At 52.6% G+C, this 16275-nt stretch overlaps 3 protein-coding genes across 3 annotated transcripts; 1 reads left to right on the top strand and 2 right to left on the bottom strand.

Annotated features, from left to right (window-relative positions):
* Positions 1–109: 109 nt before the first annotated feature.
* EDD37DRAFT_349383 (fatty acid synthase subunit beta dehydratase) lies at positions 110–6884 on the bottom strand. Its single transcript, XM_062811754.1, has 2 exons — positions 1344–6884; positions 110–1291 (listed from the first exon to the last, which is right to left on the bottom strand). The coding sequence occupies exons 1-2, from the start codon at positions 6721–6723 to the stop codon at positions 276–278; spliced, it is 6396 nt and encodes a 2131-aa protein (XP_062672366.1). The 5' UTR covers positions 6724–6884; the 3' UTR covers positions 110–275.
* A 730-nt stretch (positions 6885–7614) lies between these two features.
* EDD37DRAFT_627307 (fatty acid synthase subunit alpha reductase) lies at positions 7615–12893 on the bottom strand. Its single transcript, XM_062816363.1, has one exon. It carries the CDS (start codon positions 12551–12553, stop codon positions 7727–7729), a length of 4827 nt encoding a protein of 1608 aa, XP_062672365.1. The 5' UTR covers positions 12554–12893; the 3' UTR covers positions 7615–7726.
* Positions 12894–13522: 629 nt separating this feature from the next.
* EDD37DRAFT_627306 (cytochrome P450 3A31) lies at positions 13523–15916 on the top strand. The gene is made up of 3 exons (XM_062816362.1): positions 13523–14078; positions 14152–14302; positions 14359–15916. Exons 1-3 carry the CDS (start codon positions 14004–14006, stop codon positions 15861–15863), a joined length of 1731 nt encoding a protein of 576 aa, XP_062672364.1. The 5' UTR covers positions 13523–14003; the 3' UTR covers positions 15864–15916.
* Positions 15917–16275: the final 359 nt, after the last annotated feature.

Below are 16275 nucleotides of genomic sequence, written 5' to 3'. Positions count from 1 at the left end.
TTATGTATTTGAAGACGAGGCATGCATTTATTTTACTAGCATCACTGTTGCAAGTGCCAAAAATGAGGCATGCTTGTTGTTCTAGACTATCATCGACATGAATTCAGGCCATGAACACTATCCATATCATCGAGACCGTAGCCCAATGGGGGTCTAACCTTAAGCTTATAAGCGATAAGTGTCGCCCGGGCAGTGGTCGATCTGATGCACCGTACTCGAGCAGCTGTCCCGAGTAATTCCCCAATTTTGCAGGTGTCATCATCACAGACGACAGTTCAAGCGTAACCCTCCATATCTTCCAGTAAATCTCTCAACACGAAGCTATTGGTCGTCTCGTACACCTCCCGCACGGCCTCATAGCTAATGTCGAATGGCTTTCCCACCACATTGCTGACGTACTTCCCCACCAGCCGTTGCGGATCGATCGCATCGACCGAAATCGACCGCAACAGCATCTTCCTAAAAGCCGGCATCTTGGCGAGCAAGAAACTCGAGTGAAACGGCACGTCGATGCCCTCTAACGGAATCGTCGCAACCCCACGCTTGAGTTCGATCGGGAACGGCTTCTTCGTCGACGCAGCTGCACATGTCTTGACGAGCGCATCGATCTGCTCTCGGGGAGCCTGGCTACCAAGAGCAAAGTCCTTGGGCTTCCCTGCGATATGGTTGGTGACCGCAGTCAGACAGTCCAGGGAGGTAAGTGTGCCGGCGCACACATATTGCTGGCCGTCGACGTTGTAGTTGACCACTTCGAGCAGATCCCCTGTGGCAGCTGCGATTGCTTGAACAATGCTCTGCAGCACTGACGTGCTCAGGGCTCTGCTGACGCGGGACGGGTTCACCGCAACCATGGAGAAGCGCGATCGGCCAGACTCGTCCCGTGCCACGGCGGACTGCATGGTGAGTCCGCGATAAAAGACAATGGCCAGCAGCTTGTCAAAAGGCATGATATCGCCAATGGTGCTTAGGGCCGTGTACTCGCCGAGTGAGTGGCCTGCGAAAAGTGCCCTGTCCGAGGTCAAACCCTTGCTTTGCAGGTGCAAGAACTGCGCCCGCTCCATGATGGTCAGCGCTGGCTGCGCAAATTCCGTCGAGAAGAGCAGGCCTTGCTTGTGGCGGAAGGTGTATGAAGTCGTTGTTTCGTCAATGGTCTTGAAGAATTTCTCGACGACTTTGTTGGTCTCCACCGTCATGTCGATGTAGGTCTGCCGAATTTTCACACCACGACGGCCGCCGAAATGAACCGTGAGTTCCTTAGGATTGTGCTTGACAATTTCGCTGATCAAAAAACCTGCAAGCGCATTGTCAGCATTGACTTACTACTGAGGGTCAAAAAGACTCACCATAATTCTCAGCAAAGAATCTGTCGGCTGTATCCCAAACCTCTCGCGCAATTTCACTTGTGGCATACAGATCCATTCCCATGTCCGGTTTTTGGCTTCCTTGCCCGGTGAAGACATAAGCAGTCAAAGGTTGATCGACCTCGGCCTCGCCGATGAGCACTTTCTCTCCAGTGTTTATGTTAACTGCTTGGAATGAGAGCACCCTCAGACCATCTTTCATAGCCACATGATTGGCGCTCACCTCAAGCGTGTCCCCCGGAAGGACCATGCTCACAAATGATGCCTTGTAGGACCGCATCCGTACTTCTTCAGACAGTCCGGCGGCCTTCTCCACCAACTGGCGTACTGCTGCGCTCGTGTACATCCCATGGGTGATGGTTCCGGGAAGGTTGGCATACTTGGCAAACGGCCTGGACAGGTGAATCGGATTAAAGTCTCCAGAAGCTCGCGCGTATGCTTGGTTGCTGGCCGGCACAGTTACTCGGAGCCAGTCTTGTTCTCCCAGCTGCTGGGGATTCTCCAGGCTATGGACGACTTCGTAAGGGGATCCATTTCGCTGGAGATACTCCATCACAGGGTTATTGGAGCATTTGCCGGCTTCGTATTCGATCGTCGCAATTGCGCGAAGTTCTTTGGTCACGCGAGGTTGGTGGAACACCTGTCCAAACGTCCGTACACTCCTGTACGTCTTTGCAGAGTCAAACCTGTACAGGCTTGCAGGCTCGAAGATGAGTTTCATCCCGAGAAGATCGATATCGCCGTCGGCAGGAGTAAAGTTGATCCAACTCTTACTCTTCAGAACCGATACCTTGGCCGGTGTATCGAGCTCCACATACATCTTGGTTTCGGTCTTCTTCTCAAAGCACACAATGAAATCCGTATAGGTCCCTCGAAACAGGAACTCGGAGACAAGTTCCAATACCTGTGCCTCATCGCGCTCAATAATCGCAGCCACTTCGACCACTCTTCCGGCTGGCTCGTTCCTGATAGCCAGAATCTCGGCAGTGCTAGTGATGTGGTCGGAGCTTGAGAGTGGAGCACTGTCGTTGAGCAATGTGAACTTGTTGGACAAGTGCACGAGATTAAGGAATTCACCATTGATGGCTTGGGGGAAGATTGCCTTCATCATCGCTTCCCAGCCAACGACAATGGCAAAGTCGAGAGACGCCATGTTCTTGTCCGACCTTGCCGAGATAATGTTGCTAGACTGCTCAATGGAGTCGGCAAAGTCTTGGATGCTGGGTCTGCTAAGTTCAATGTCACGTCCTTTGAATACCAGGCGTGTGGGACTCGAAGTGTTCAATGCCTCTGCTTGTAAGCCCACGGGTGTTTCAGGCTCAGGATGAAGTCGCGGTAGCATCTTTGTTTGAAGAGACAGTGGCTGTTTCTGCCTGGGTTTGCCGGTGACAGCTTGGAGTGCGAGGTCCCACGAGCGTGTTGGCCGTCTAATCATGGCTGGAGATGCTACAGGTGGCCTGTCTGACCCAAACCACAATCGGTAGTAGAACTTGCGTAATCGGTCGTTTCGCCCTTCCATGACCTCGTGGATAGGATGAAGGACGAAGTCTGGCCGATGGGTGAAATTGAATGTCAGTGGCAAATTCACCTTCTCCGCAGTCTCATCGGTGTAGAAGGTGACGAGAATTTCACCGTCCTTGCGAATGACCAACGAGTATCTCGATCTGGATGAGCCTGATGTTGTTGGTTCGGACTCGCCTTCTACAACGGCGACCACAATATCCTCCGGGTCGCTTGCATCGCTTACCTCGACATGCATGCCATGCACGGGTGACAGTACCCTTTGCATTGGGTTTGTGATGACCTTGCGTCCTTGGAACACATCTTTCGACGTCAGCAAAGCATGCAGCCAGGTTCCGCTTGGACCCGCAAGCAGCTCAAGCCAGTCATCCAGATTCGGGAGCTGATCATCGAGGACGTTGCTTGGAATGCGGTAATGAGTCTTGTCTGCGGTCCGGCTTATCAGACAATGTGGAAGGTGTCTGTCCTTTGTCGTTGTCCGGCTTAGATGAGAGCTGATCCGAGACACTTCGTCTGCATTGTCATGGTACCTGTCCTTGAGTATCTGGTTTATATGTGCTTTGCTGATCTTGCTGAGGATATCTCCAACAGGCTCATCGGGAATGGTCGAATAGCGGGCGGCGACAGGACCCTGTAAGATACATGTCCGCTGGGCGTCTTGGCCGACAACCGCCGTCAAATCTTCCGATTGCCACAGGGAATCCTTCTTGAACCAATATTCGAAGTCATCATCAAGATCGGGGACAAAGGTTGGCGGTTTTTGACCCGGCCGTTTGCACAGAAGGATGAAGTACCGCGCATCGTTGAAGGTAACGACCTGCTTGTCGGCCTTCGGGCAAGACTGGAGAATCTTCGGAACTGCATCCGAAGGATTCCTCAAACCGAAGTCTTTCTCAAATCGAGGCATGAAGTCCTGAAGTCGGGAGAACATCCGTCGCACGAAGTCTGCCGTCAGCTTGATGTAGCTGGGATCGATCCACCTTGATTGCGAGCTCACGTAGAGCAATTCGATAAGTCTCCTCAGGACTTCAGCGTATGTCATGTCTGCGAGATCGACAACATTGCCCTGACCATCTCGACCGAACCATACCTTTTGGAAGTCGTCATTCAATCCTTTGACGATATAAGGCTTCAATCTCTGCAATTCTTCCAGTCGCTTTGCTTTGTCTTGGATGGCGAATATCTTGTCATCCATTTCCCGCCACAACAAGACCCCCCGCGTTGCCAGCTTATGTATAGGCTCTCCCATCTCGGATTTGACGGTGATAATGCCACCTATGGGCTTGTTGTAACTCTGCTCCCAGCTGATGGGATCGCTAACACCAGGAGCAGCAACAATCGCCTCCTTGGCACCTCTACTGGTCTTAGCCTCTTTAGCAACCATCATTCGACTGCCGAACAGACACCCATCGAACGGCATTGCTGCATAGCCCAGGTCCACAGACCAAGATCCCGACAGATAAGGATACGTGTCTTCGGCGCCACCGAATCCACTACCTGCCAAAAGTACAATGTTCGGACAGCGCCTGATGCGTCCGTAGAATCTCAATATTGGATCGTGGAAGTCCTCGTACGAATGATGTCCTCCACCTCGGCCCCCTGTCCATTGCAACAGGATTGGATGGGAAGGGTTGCTGCTTGCAATGGCGATCACCTGCCCAATGGCATAGGAAGAGCCCGGTTTGAAACACATATAGCGCAGATTCAACGACTCGATGTATTCTTTTGCAACGTCCACCGAAGGAACTCCGGCACCGAAGGTCAAGCCGTCGATCGGAACGCCTTCGGATCTCAACTTCCGTATCAAAGGTATTTGCCATTTTACTTGCTTGGGGCTAGCATAGATGGCATTGATGCAGATCCCCTTGCCCGAAGGTATACTTTGTTGCAGATGCTTGATGGCAGTCGTTAGCTGCTCGGCATTGTAGTAGCCGCCGCCTGCCAACTCGACGTGATACCCTGACTTGATAATGGCACTGACAAACTCCCACGATACTGTCGTCGGGGTCATTCCAGCTACCATCAGCGGCGGGACGCCCAGCAACCTCGTCATGGCGTTGTCAATCTGCAGTTCCCCTTTGTGGGATTTTGTCAACCGAGGCGCGTATGCCTGTGCCCAATTCTCGCCCCAGATGATGCTTTCTGCATCATTCTGGAAGATCTCTGATCGAAAGCCAAGCTCTGACGAAATGCCTTCGAGGGTACTGGCAAGTATTACTCGAACCCCAGTACCTTCCTTGTTACGGTGTAGCAAGGCACCAACACCTGAGGTGCCACCAGGTCCAAAGTCAAGAACGTGAGAAGCGGAGGGGCACTTCGTTGATAGCGGCCAGTCGTCTTGCTCAATGAGTATCATACGAATCAGTGCGGGTACGATATTCTCGAGTCCGCTTTTCCGCAGATCATCACCTGTTTCACTGTGATAGACCGGTGTATGGAGATCCGAAGGCTTGATAGCAACATTCCTGAGCTCTTTGGTGGCGATTGTAACAGCATCTCCTAGGTGCAAACTGTGGAACGGCGCGGTGATAGGTAGAAACCTGATGCTGAACTCCGGCTTGCGCGAAGAGTATGCAATCTTAGCTTGTTCCAGGCCAGGCGGAGCTTTCACTTTCCTCAAGTGTGCGGCCAAGGCGCACAACGAAAGAACCGGTCCTGATATGACGAAATTGGTAGGACCATTGATCACGCCGATGGCCACCTGCTGGTGCGGCTCTAGATAGCTGTTCACCTCGTCGATATACTTTTGTAGCTGAGATCTTCGGCTCCCAGAAACGTTGAGCATTGGGGTTGGAAATCCTTCACCATTGTTCACCGACTCTGATGACAAACTCGACGGAACAGCAACGTGAGTAGTGGCTTCCTGAGCAGCAGATCCGATGTGAAACAGCAAAGTCAATGCGTTTGTCAGTGCGTTGTCAAATGACTCCCACGTCGTCGCGGTCGCAAGCGCTGCGGCGACGACCACACCTTGAGAGTGGCCGGCCATGCCCAACAATCTCTCAATGAGCTGACCGGGCAGCTTCCCAAGGACACGACATATGACCGCATAATTCGCGAGCTGGACTAATCCAATGAGAGGAAAGCTCACCGGCGCGGAAAGCAGATATTCCGGCACAGGAGTAGCTTCGGGCCGTTGCAACCACAGCAAGACATCCAGTCCTTGTGAGAACAGCCGCAATTGGGTGACCGACGACTGTGCCAGTAAAGAGTGCAGGGTCACGCTCGCTGCCGCGACCAATGGCTCCACGATTGCAGTGTATGTGGAGTAGAGAGAGCATAAGTCTGAAAAGTAGTCGCTGGTGTTGCCTTGCCCGCCGAAAATTGCATAGACTGTGACAGCGGCAGTCTCGGAGTTCTGGCTGAAGAGTGCAGAATCTTGCTGCAGCGCAGGTGACTTCAAGTTCCTCACGAACGCCGTTGCTTCGAAATACGCTTTGACCACAAATTGCCGTTGTGAAGAGCCCCCAGGCAGGCGCGAGGCAACAACGTGTACGTCAACGCCGCGAAGGAAGTCCGACTCAAGCTTGCTCAGGATCAGGGCCACGCAATCTGCGTGTGCTGTTGAAGGGGCTTCCACCCATAGCTCCTGATGTTGGATGATGAATATCAGGAAGCGAGATATGATTTCGAGCAGCGACGATGGCTCCGGCTCATCGTCGAGGTTCAAAGACCCTAGAAATCTGTCTCTGGACCGTGCAGCGTAGAAATGTGATGAGCTGGCGACGCTGAACTGATATTCGAAGTTTCCACGGGATATTTCGAGAAGCCGGAGAGAATACGGCGGCGTGGAAATAACACTGAAGTGCGATGACGAGTCGGTCGGTTCTGTAGACCCCATAATCGCATTCTTGGTGCCAGGTAATTTCAGAAGCCGTGCAAGCACCTGTATGGCAGCGTAGTTGGGAAGAGGCTTCAGGAGGTAAGCTCCTCTTGGTGGCTAGCAGTCAGTATTCTGCCAACAGAGTGTCGTCGAACTTTCAGCCGCAGGGTTGAGAGCAGTGAATTAGAGAATCTTCCTACTTGCGAGCTACCATTTGTCGTCGAACCGGCTTTAAACAGGGACATAGGTCGGCAGGAACATATGGCGGAAGGCGGCTGCTGAGCAAGGATCAGGAACCTCGTGCATGGAATGGTCCTTCCCTCAGTAGCTCCGTAGAGCGATCATGCTCGGGAGGGTCTGGTGCATGGCACCACTATGCATTGCAATTTGCCGCTTGTGTCACAAGCCGAACTTGTCAGCGACCACAACCGCTGGGGGGCCTTGACCGGTGAATTGGTGGTAGGTATGGTTTGGACTTTTGATACGAAACAGGTAATTTTACCAATCGGTATTGTGACGGTTTTGATACCATACGGTCTGACAGGATCCCTGAGGACACGGTTATTTACAGACAGATCCACTCACACCATCGTGCGAGACGACCCATTCAGCCCTGTGTGATTTACCATTGCCCTGCATACAGGTCACTTCCGCCCCCCACTTCTCGTATGACAGGGTGGGTGCTAGAACGAGGTGTGAATATCCCGTCGACCTTAGCCTGCAGGCATCGAGCTCCTGTAAACTCTCCAGCGCTCGGCACGAATGAACTCGTGTGAAGACGATGACCTGCAGGCACTGGAACGCATTATTGAGAAGTGAGCATTGGCATGAGGATGAGTGATCAAACAATCGAGATGTCTGTCTAGCATTAGGTAGTAGATCAACTATACTGGGTATAGCAATCCTTTAGCCCTTCTCCCACTCGAAACAAAGGAATAGCAGTCTACCAACTCATCGTTACAATAGTGCCTATGTCCAACTAAGCATGCATCTGTTCGGGTCTGCATCGCTCGCCTTCACATCATGAGCCTCTGGGGAGTCTTGTATCGGGGTTCAGCAACACTTTCATCTCGTCACAAGCCGCATACGGTGGCTGCTCTTTTGCCACAAACACCGAGTTATTCGACAGTCCTTCATGGAAGCGGCGCGTCGCCTTCTTCTCCCGTATGCGGAGTCGTCGTTCATATACTTGATAGTCCTGCTTTGATATAGTGGCGTAGAGGTATTTGGGATGTATACCGACCATCTGTGCCCCTTTCTGACCAAACCCAAAGGAGGTCATTGAAAAGGCTCTGATCTCTTGCTTCTTTGTACTCTTGTTCGGGTAGACGAGGAAATCAAATTCTTCAAGAGCGTCTTCGATGTTGTCGGCGTTGCGGTTTCCGGGCACCACTCCAGTTTCCATCATCTGGAGGCATCCATTCAACATCCATGCACCGGCAGGGCCTTTAGGATGGCCGGTCACGGACTTCTGGAACACACATGGCACCACATTGCCCTTCTTTCGGCCGAGATGCCTCAGTTGTTCGTGGACAACGGAGGCCTCGTTCTTCTCGTTCGCTCTCGTAGACGTTCCATGGAAGGAGATGACATCGATATCGTCAACAGTCAAGCCCCAGACTGCAAGGGCGCCTCGCATGGGCGCGATAGTCTTGTCGTGGACCCAGAATTGGTTGCCATAGGTATTGAGTGCGTCTCTCTTGTCACGTCGCGTGTCAGCGTCAATGCCAGCCAGCCGTTGCTCCCTGTATTCGTCCAAATCGAAGTCAACCTTTTGTGATTGAAACTGTCCCAGCTCTTCTTCAAGGTATGACAACTGCAGCTCCCGCAACTTCTTTGCTTGATCTAATCTCGCTTTCAGAGCCCGTTTGCGGTAGGACATACTCATCAGTGGCGACTCATATTTGCTTTGTCGCTGGACTGCAGAGCCAAGAATGCCTCGGCCTGGCGCCGGTAGCGACCGACCAGCCTTGTCCATGGCCGTATTTGTGAAGGCTACCACGCCATGGATAGGCAGTCCCATTTCGATGGCGAGACTAGCGGAAGTAATCAACTGGATTCCAGCACCTTCGGCTTCCACGAACCCCTTTCTCGATGAGGTTGCCGGGCGGCTCATCTCCTTGGGCTCGCGGCCACGAAGTATGTCTTCATCCACGTTGATGGTGGCTTTCAGACTGGCAAACTCGTCCGCGACATCCTTCAGCATGTCGTCGAAGCCGCCAACCAAACAGGCTTTAGCCTTGCCGTTTACGATTAGATCATAACCGGTGTCCAGGGATTCAACCGATGTTGCGCATGCCCCTACTGGCGTCTTGTTTGCGCCAGCAGCAGAAAGTAGAAGCATGTTAATCCATGCACTCCCAGAGTTGATGAAAGACTCGGCAAGCACGTCATTGGGTACGGCTCCGTCCTGATACCGTCCCTTGAACATTTTGCGGAGGCTGGAGGCACCCCCGAATCCCGATCCGACGCAGTTCGCCACGTCAGCAATGTGCAAATACTGGTAGAGTTCATACGGATCCAGAATACCCGCCGTCCGCAGTGCCTCGGCCGCGCAAACGAGAGGGTACAGTGTACCTGGGTCGACCTGGTTGATAATCTCCTCAGGAACGCCGTAGGTTCGTGCATCCCAACCAGTTGGCACTTGCCCGCCAACAGTGTGCTGAGTGCTAAGCAGCTTCGGGATCATAATCCTTGCACCTTTCTTGAGTGTGACTTTGACCTGCCCGGACTCGGAGTTTGGAGAGAGGTGGACTAGATCGCCATGTGCCCTCTTCAAGTCGAGTGCACACTCTTCGGAGACTTCAAAAGGACCATGATCTTTCAATATCTCAATTTCCTGCAAAGAGTCCCTTCCATTCCAGAGAGGACTGTCCTTCTTAGGCTCCATGAAGCGAATCCCGGCGTGGTCGAGCATATACTTCCCATACTTGTCGGCAATTCCTTGATCGGTTATGGGCTTGCCTGACTCCTTGTCAAGCCAGCCGGAATACGGCTGGCCATCAACCATACCAGAATAGGCCTTGATCAGACCCATGATCCAAGCGAGTTCTATACATGACTCGGTGGACAGGCGACCGTTTGCTTCCATGTCCCAGCGAACACGGGCATTGCCCCAAGGGCCGACCTCCGCAAACCCGGTAACGACCACCACTCGACTGAGATCGACCATTCCCTCAAGCTGCTCAGTAAGTGGTTGGACTTGACTTTCCCAGTCTGGCAGTGTTGGGAAATTGAACTCCATGTTAGCTTGCCTCTCCATTTGAGGCTCCAGGTTCGTTGGTAAGGCATCGAATTCAGCTTCCCTAGCTCTTCCTCGACGTTCGTCACTAGTCTGGTTGATCGACGTCCGGATGTTGGTTGTGATATCCTTGAGGTTTGCCACATCCCCCATTCCACCACTCAAATCAGCAACCAAGGGGCCTGATACTGCGAATGGTAGGATGTTGGGGCTCATCAGAGCCAAGATATTGAATGCCATCTCTTCCTGTGAGTATGTCCTCATTCCGAGCTTCTCCATCCCTTCTGCAACAATATCATTGTCGGACATGAGAGCGGTGCCTCTAGTCCATCCGATAATAGCGCCGCAAATGGTCAGGTATTCACCCCAATCTTCAGTGTGCCACTTCTCGAACAAGGATTCTAGGCCCAGTTTCGACTCGGCGTATAACCCATCGCCGCCAAACATTCCGTGGTTGGGTGACAGGGGCAAGACAACGTGAGCAGGCCTTGTCATGATTCCACGAGAGGCTTTCTGTTGCTTAATGAGTCCGAGCAGGCGTAGAGTATTGGTCAGCATTAGTCGATGGGCCAATTCGGATTTGGAGTTCAGGTTATCCAGCTCACGACCTGACTCTGAGATAGCGGCGAACGGAATGACAAAGTCGAGATCTGAGGCCAAGCCATCCTTCTCATAGATGTACTTGACCAAAGCATCCATGTCCTGGACGCTAGCTTGGTTGCAAGGTAATAACACAAGCTTCGATCCTCGAGCACCATACTTGGAGTAGACGTCTTGGTAATATTTGGTGACCTTGCTAGAATAGGAGCTCGATGTCACAATCACGTGGGCACCTGCACACAGGAGGAAACGGACGATCTCAGCACCAATCGATCCTGCCCCCGCCCCAGTAACGAGGACAGTATTATCGGCAAAAGCAAGGCCAGAGGACTGGGCATCGCTGAGACATTCATGTAACCTCGAGGACAGAGATGGATCATATTCCCAACATCGCAATCCTTTGCGACCAAGCTGAAGGTGCGTGCGCCCGTCCTCGGCGTCTGATGGCCTGGGCTGTTCCTTGTAGACTATTTTTCCACTTTCTTCAATCTCGGTCACTGGTGCCATTGAGACCGATCTGGGATACGCGGCGGGTTTGCGCTTCATTGTTGCTTCACAATCATTCTGCAGCTGTTCCAGAATGTCTCTCAACTCATGATCTACGGCGTTGGAAGCTAAGAATCGCAGCGCTTCGAGGAGCCTTGGGTGCGATCGATTTTGGAGACTCCGCCTCAGAACCTCGTATTCTGGATCTTTCCTCTTGAGTTCTTGGTTTCGGACGCTTGACACTAGCGTCAAGAGGTCTTGCAAACCCCAGTTCCACCATGAGTCGTAATGTCTAGCTTTCAGAGAGGAGAAAATAGGTTCGATGCCCAAGGCGTAGACTTCTCCATGCTCGGTGTTCCACAAATCTAGCTGCTTCTCCAGTACCGTGATTCGTTGCTGGAGGCCTGCTACCGCCGCGTCGGAGGCTTGCAAGTCTAGACCCAAGAGTCTCGCAGAGAGGGTTAGCTGTTCCATGAGAACAGTCTTCTGTTTCGCTTCTAGAAATTCCAAGGCTTCGGCACTGATAGTAGCCTGGCCAGCGGCCGATGCACCTTCTCTTGATGCATCAGGCGGTGTGAGGCCGTTCTTCGCGATGTAGATTTGTGCGACGCTGTCAAGGAATATTTTTGCCTCGTCCTCGTTTTTCAATCTGAAGTCGGGCGCCGAGGTAACTGCCCAGAGGAGTACGCTGTCCTGCCTGCCTGGTCCAAAGCCCCATCGCTGCTTCAAGTATTTGCGTATGCCAGCACTTTGGAACGTGCCAGGGGATTTGTTAGAAATCATTTTGTCGATCAACGACGACGATTTCTTGCCCAATTTGCCGGAAAACGTAGACTGAATGGTTGCGCATAGCGTATCGAGTGGGAGGTCTTCAGCTCCTTCGGGTATGGTATCAAATTCGGACGCTAGATCGCCGATGATTTCGTTCTGTAGCGTTGACCTGCCACCCGCTAATGCTTTGATCGACTTGGACATCTGAAAGCCATCTAAAGGCTTTTTTAGCCCGACAGCGATGATGGTAGACACAACATCCACGACATTGACAGGCGCATCCTCCACCTCGGCCGTTGGGGCAGTATTGGCGGGCAGGGTCGTGGTTGTTGGTACTATGGGACCCTCGGGAGAGGGAGCAGTGACTTCCATAGTCTTCACAGGCTCCGTATCCGGATTGACCGCCAGCGATCGTGGTATTTCAGGTGGAAGGACAAACTTCTGCTCGTAAGAAATCTTGTCGAGATTTTGCTGAAAGGTCAATAACTGGCGCGATAGATTCTGCGCTGTATCTTTTGTTTGGTACTTCAGGCCAATTGTCCGCTTTGCCATGTTGACAAGAGTATTTCCGGGGCCTAATTCAATAATACGCTCGGTATTTCGAGCTCCCAGCAACAAGTCTTGAGTTTCTATCCATTGCACTGGATAGCAGAATTGGTGTGCTAATAGCTCGACAAGAAGAGTTCTTGCCACAACTTGATCCATCTTTGCGCGGGATCCCCCGTGCATATTGCTGTCTACCTCCTGCATCTTTGCTATCGCGCCCAGTCGCGGACAGGCGAGACGGTCGAAGCTGGTATGAGGGCGACAAGGAGCTGGTGCGAAGTCGTGAAAGGGTCGAGGTCTTCGCTTGCCAAAAAATTCCACGAATTAGGCTGACTAGACAACGACCGAATTGGGCTACAGATCTCAAGATCAAAGTGCGTGGAGGATCTACACTCGACTGAGTTTGACACTCGATGGACTTGCCGCAACCGCTTCGCAGGACTCTTGACAGGCACATAGAAAGATGGAGATTATGCCTGTCCTTCTCTCCTCGAATTGGGCCCAGAGAAGATCTCATGGGACCGGTCATGTGGGACTTCATGGTACACCGGTTTTCGTCTCAGCCACAACTATTCTTTGCTGTGCCAGATGCCAGGGATCAGGACAAGTGGGTGAGGTGAACCTTGTCCTTGGCCATGTACCCGTCACATTCCGGCTGAGGAATTCGGCCGCAAGGGCATGGCTGTGAAGCATACGGGGAAGCCGATGGAGAGGGGAAGCTGTCATGTCGCACGAACACACTCCAAATCCGCGCACAGGGCCACATGCTTCCAGCGCTAGTAGTGATGGCGCTGTTCTGTCAATTCTATGCCGAAACCGACGAACCGGCCTTACACACCTGGCAATTCTGGCCCATCACAGGTGTACAGCGCATATCGGGGTGAGCCGTGGGGGCGGGTAGGGCATTGTGGGTCTAAGCTTTAGCGCGCACCTCGTTAAGGAAGGTGTGGGATATGGACGCCTTACAGCCTGACCACCCTCCTACCTACGTACGTGTAAATGGCCCCAATGAAGGATATGCGGAGCCAATGTACTGATGGAGTTATGAGAATTTGCGGCTGACTAGTGACATGGGAGTGAAAGAAGAAGGAAGTCCTGGCACACGGTGATAATGGTTGTTACGGCCCCCAATCTGCCCAAGTGTTAGCCGTACTGAGACATTCAGTTGACTGCAGGTAACGACATATCTTTGTAATGACATAGCACTTATCTGCCGTCGAGACTACCTGTTATCACCGAGGCTTGACCTCTCAGGCGATGCTGAAGTCAATTTCGAATGGCCCCATCCACGAGGGATAGTCCTTCGTCCAAGCCTCTGTCGAGATATACCAAATCGAGGGGCACATGGAGGCTGAGAATGCATGATACCAAAAGGAACTCGGCCCACCTCACCTACGCCTCCGGCTATTCTGGGACGTCTCTCACAGCCATCAGCGTCTCAACAAGCAAGCGTTCTGGAACCTTCAATGTTGTATGAGTTTAAAGCTCGAGGGGAAATATCATCATAGTCACGATATCGCCAATTCAAGCTTCATGCGTTGCCTGCAGCCGAGTGCCGATTTCCGCATCTTCCTTTACTCTTCACTTTGCATTCCTGCAGCCCCAAGTCCGCATCACGTTGAGAAGGATTGTTGGGGTGGCTGACCTTCGCAAAATGGGCCTCATTGCGTATGCGGCTCAGAGCACTCTCCGGGTCTTTGTGTTCCTGTCCGTACTTTCTGTATTGACTGTGAGTTCTTCTTGAGTACCTTCAGTACAGTTTGCGGAGGGAAAGCTAATCTGCATCACGCTGCTCGGCATAGCTGATCGCATTCTGTATCCGACGCATTTACTTCCACCCCCTCTCCGAATACCCTGGCCCTCTACTTGCCAAGGTGACGGACCTCTATGCCGCCTACCATGCGTGGAAAGGTGACATTCATGTCGACATGTGGCGGCAACATCAACGATATGGTATGTTCTGGAAGAGAGGCTGACCAGCATGAACCAGCGCTGATCTATCGGACCAGGGCCATATGTTCGCTATGCACCATCTCGACTCAACATTGAGAACACTACCGCGTTGAAGGACATATACGTCGGCTCGAAAAATTTCCAGAAAAGTCCCAACTATCGAGTGCTCCGCCATGGCGCGGCTAACAGCTTGACAATGATCAACAAAACTGAACACGCTCGCCGTCGTCGTATCATTTCCCTGGGCCTCTCCGATGCCGCCGTGCGCTCGCACGAGCCGACCATCATGGCGCACATCAAGAAATGCTTCGATTGCATTTCTGACACCGACGAGCGTAGTCTAGGACTGGAGCCACCGATGAGTCCAATCAGCCCGACTTCTGGTCCACGAGAGCCCTGGACACCGCCACGGAACATGTCCAACTGGTTCAACTGGCTGACATTCGACATTATGGGCGATGTGGTCTTCGGGGTCCGATATAATCTGCTGGCATCTGCTCGGCATCGTCAAATACCAGAGGCAATTGAGCAATCCAACGTCCGTGTCAGCGTCTTGTTGCAGAGCCCCATCATCCGCCAGATTGGGCGGCTTGATCGGTGGCTCTTTCCCAAGGCGATCGGAGCTAGAAATCAGTTTCTCACCTTCGTTGGAGGACTGGTGGACCAATGCATGAAGCCAGAATGCACTCCGATCGCGCGGACGGTGGTATCCATTCTTCGATCATCGCATGATCCGCTTACCGGAGACAAACTGACCGCAAAGGAGCTCTTGGCTGAGAGTACCACTCTTTGCGTGGCAGGTGCTGACACTTCATCAACTGCGCTCGCAGCCATCTTCTTCTATCTGTCTCACACACCGCGCGCTTATCAGAGACTGAAGAGGGAGGTCAGAGACGCTTTCGAGTCCGAGGATGAGATTCAAACTGGTCCCACCTTGAACAAACTGAGGTATCTGCGCGCCTGTATCGATGAGGCTCTGCGCATGTCACCACCGGCAGGCTCTTCATTGTTCCGACAAGTGCAACCTGGTGGAGCGGTGGTTGATGGCCAGTCATTTCCGGCGGGTGTTGAGGTGGGCGTGCCGATCTACGGCATTCACCACAATGCGGAGTACTTCCCTGCACCTTTCGAGTTTAGGCCCGAGCGATGGCTGGAAGGGGAGTCGGGCAACACCGAGGAATCTGTGCAACAGGCGCGGTCAGCTTTCTGCCCCTTCTCCATGGGCACAAGAGGCTGCGTAGGCAAAGGTATGGCCATGGTGGAGCTCAGCCTTGCGGTGGCGTATGCTGTCTTCATGTTTGATTTCCAGATTGCCGACGGTGATGAGACGTTGAAAGGGTGGGGTTTCAAGGGCGAGTTCCCGCTTGAGGACCATATCACCGGGTCCAAGCTGGGCCCCATGCTGCGCTTCAAGCCACGCGACGTTTTGAACTCGCCGGTGCGTACACGACCGAAGATGCAGCTGCCCAGAGTGGTTACGCAGCTGCAGCCTGGATTCCGGCCGCGTTCTGCCAGCTCACCTGCCATTGATTTTTCGGCCATGTGGAAGGAAATGCAATGATGTGACATGACTGGAGTTGGCGTGGGATGTATCATATTCGTGAGCAAAAATACCTGTACCTTAGATCTGTACCTTAGATTGATAACCGAAATGCCCGAGATAAGCAAAAGCTGTCGAGAGTTTCTTTCTCCGGAACTCGGAACCGGAGAAACCGAGGTAACGTGACGTGACGTGACGTGACGTGTCAAATGCAGCTCCTCTCCTCTTCTCTCCTCAATTTCATTCTCAACCACCTACTGAATCCAGACCACCACCATTACCCCGATCGGTGCAGACTCATCCTTTCCAGGGCGCAATTCATCGTCACACAATGCCCGACCCAGCGTGACATAAAATACAACAAACAAGATTCCTGCCGTACCGCTGCACCTGCCGAAGCTTTCACAAGTGCTGACATGCCACTCGAAACGGT

Source organism: Exophiala viscosa (genome assembly GCF_022695815.1).
Source record: "Exophiala viscosa unplaced genomic scaffold EDD37scaffold_3, whole genome shotgun sequence".
Classification (NCBI taxonomy): domain Eukaryota; kingdom Fungi; phylum Ascomycota; class Eurotiomycetes; order Chaetothyriales; family Herpotrichiellaceae; genus Exophiala; species Exophiala viscosa.
Note: the sequence above shows the minus strand (reverse complement) of the source record. Positions and strands in the feature narration are given on the sequence as shown.

Excerpts from the sequence above, each read along its gene's own strand:
- EDD37DRAFT_349383 (XM_062811754.1), bottom strand. The coding sequence starts at position 6,723 with ATGGGGTCTACAGAACCGACCGACTCGTCATCGCACTTCAGTGTTATT. Across the intron at positions 1,292-1,343 it reads ATTCTTTGCTGAGAATTATG|GTTTTTTGATCAGCGAAATT; the intron begins GTGAGTCTTTTT and ends ATGCGCTTGCAG.
- EDD37DRAFT_627307 (XM_062816363.1), bottom strand. The coding sequence starts at position 12,553 with ATGCAGGAGGTAGACAGCAATATGCACGGGGGATCCCGCGCAAAGATG.
- EDD37DRAFT_627306 (XM_062816362.1), top strand. The coding sequence starts at position 14,004 with ATGGGCCTCATTGCGTATGCGGCTCAGAGCACTCTCCGGGTCTTTGTG. Across the intron at positions 14,079-14,151 it reads CCGTACTTTCTGTATTGACT|CTGATCGCATTCTGTATCCG; the intron begins GTGAGTTCTTCT and ends TGCTCGGCATAG. Across the intron at positions 14,303-14,358 it reads GCGGCAACATCAACGATATG|GGCCATATGTTCGCTATGCA; the intron begins GTATGTTCTGGA and ends CTATCGGACCAG.